This window comes from Octopus bimaculoides, chromosome 30 (genome assembly GCF_001194135.2).
Source record: "Octopus bimaculoides isolate UCB-OBI-ISO-001 chromosome 30, ASM119413v2, whole genome shotgun sequence".
Lineage (NCBI taxonomy): Eukaryota > Metazoa > Mollusca > Cephalopoda > Octopoda > Octopodidae > Octopus > Octopus bimaculoides.
In genome coordinates this window covers 596898-598944 of record NC_069010.1, presented here as the reverse complement: position 1 = coordinate 598944, position 2047 = coordinate 596898, and the positions used below count along the sequence as shown (strand labels likewise).

Sequence of the window (2047 nt, the reverse complement as noted above, 5' to 3'; positions counted from 1 at the left end):
AGTTATATGTGTATCTATGCCGTGTTTCTCACTTATAAACGCAATGATTATTCTGTATATCAATCCATAGGCTGGACCAACTCCTTCGTATTTCGTTTGATTTTTAAAAAGTTCAACGAATATACAATCCCTGCTGAGAACATATCAAGAGCCGTGAGTAGATATCTGACCTTTCTCTATTTCTCCACACACACACACACAAACACACACGCACACAAACACACACACACACATGCACTGACCACACGCATACATGCATACACACACTCATGCACACACTTACACGCACAAACACACACACACACACACACACACACGCATAAACACACACACACATGCATGTTTTATAGAAGAAATGCAAAACGTCAAATTAATAGTGAGCTCAATGCCTTTAGTAGATAGTGATATCGATTTTGTTAAATGATAAAAGGTATTTTAAAGTTTAACCTGATCAGCTTAAACACATAAATACATACATATGTAAATAGATGTTAAATTCAAATATATAGATCAGTATTATATGCGTATGAATTTATTACTTGATTCCCTACATATTCTGCGTCGAGTTGGAAATATCGTTTGTACGCCGGTAAAATGCTTAGCCTATTCCATCCCTCTTTGTGTTTTGAGTTCAAATTCTACCGCCGCTGACTTTGCCTTTCTTCCTTTTGAGGTTGATAAAATGAGTTCCAGTTAAACACTTGTTAATTTAATCGTTTTTATTGTACCTCTGTATGAGTATTTAAAACTGTACTCCACTGCCAAGCTTTGTTGAACAGGTTTGGTGGATTAGGCTCATCAAACCAGTATACTCCCGAGGTAAAAAACGACCTCCACATCAGACAGAAATTAGTAGAGCGAGTATGATGAGACCTTCGTCCTGCAGTGGACTAAACACCGGCAATCTCATGCAATCCATATGTTCATAATTTGTGTGTAAGTATATTTAAGCTTTTATACAGACATGTAAATATACTGAAACATGAAAGTGCAGGAGACCGTAGTAAAAGAATGCGAATTAATTGTATTTGGGTTTCATGAAATTTAGACAATTAACTCCATTTACTGATAGTAAACTATTACATAATAAAAATTTTTCTAACTCACTGAATTTCTGCTGGTCAATAAAAAGACTATTCTATCCATTATTTTGTCTTTAAATGAAGTTCACACAATGAACGACATCATTTATATATTTCGTGATATAATTTCTGATTCTGACAGTAAATAAAATCCCAATCCATTATTCAATAATCTTGTGTTTACACACACACACACACACACACACACACACATATACGCGCGGACACCCACACACATATGTACATATGTAACCACACATGTACTTTTGGTAATATTTTCCTTCTCTCAACTTTTCCGTTTTCCTTTCTGACAAAGAGCTATGCTCGGAACGTTAAAGACCTCATTATTTCCCCCACTTTACCGAACGTCAAGCTAATATATTCCATGCGCATGTCGTCTTGGTCTTTGTTATTGTTTTTTTAATGACCTACTCTTCAAATGTTACAATTCGATTTCACTATATATAGATATTTGTGTGTGTGTGTGTGTGTGTGTGTGTGTGTGTGTGTGTGTGTGTGTGTGTGTGTGTGTGTGTGTGTGTGTATTACAGATAAGAAAATAATTTTGTTCTCCAACGCAGGATAATGCTAATAATATAGCATGAACAGGATAAAACTACCGATATTTTACAGAAAAATTTGTCAGTGACCAGTCCTGAAACTCGAACTCACATCTCTGTGGTTACGCGACTTATATTGCTAGATTTATATACCTTAAATTTGCAGCAGAATTTATCGTTCGGACAGTTTTGCTTAATGGTAAAGCACTTGACGCGTAATCACAGGGATGTGAGTTTGAGTCTCATAGCTAGCCGCAAAATATAGACATTTCATCCTGTTCATAGTATATTACTAGCATTATCCTGCGTTTGAAAATAAAATTATTTCTTTATCTGTATCTTTCAATATATCTCAAGGCTTCTAAATCTAACTTTGTTTCTTGAATTTAATGTATGCATGTATAT

The 2047-nt window shown here is 35.1% G+C and overlaps 1 protein-coding gene across 1 annotated transcript in view; it reads left to right on the top strand.

Annotated features, from left to right (window-relative positions):
- LOC106873717 (uncharacterized) overlaps window positions 1-2047 on the top strand; it is a 20876-nt gene that overhangs the window by 18049 nt on the left and 780 nt on the right. Inside the window, exon 4 of the mRNA XM_052978055.1 lies at window positions 71-153. Within this exon, the coding sequence (XP_052834015.1) occupies window positions 71-153 (83 nt within the window). The remainder of the gene's footprint in view (window positions 1-70; window positions 154-2047) is intronic.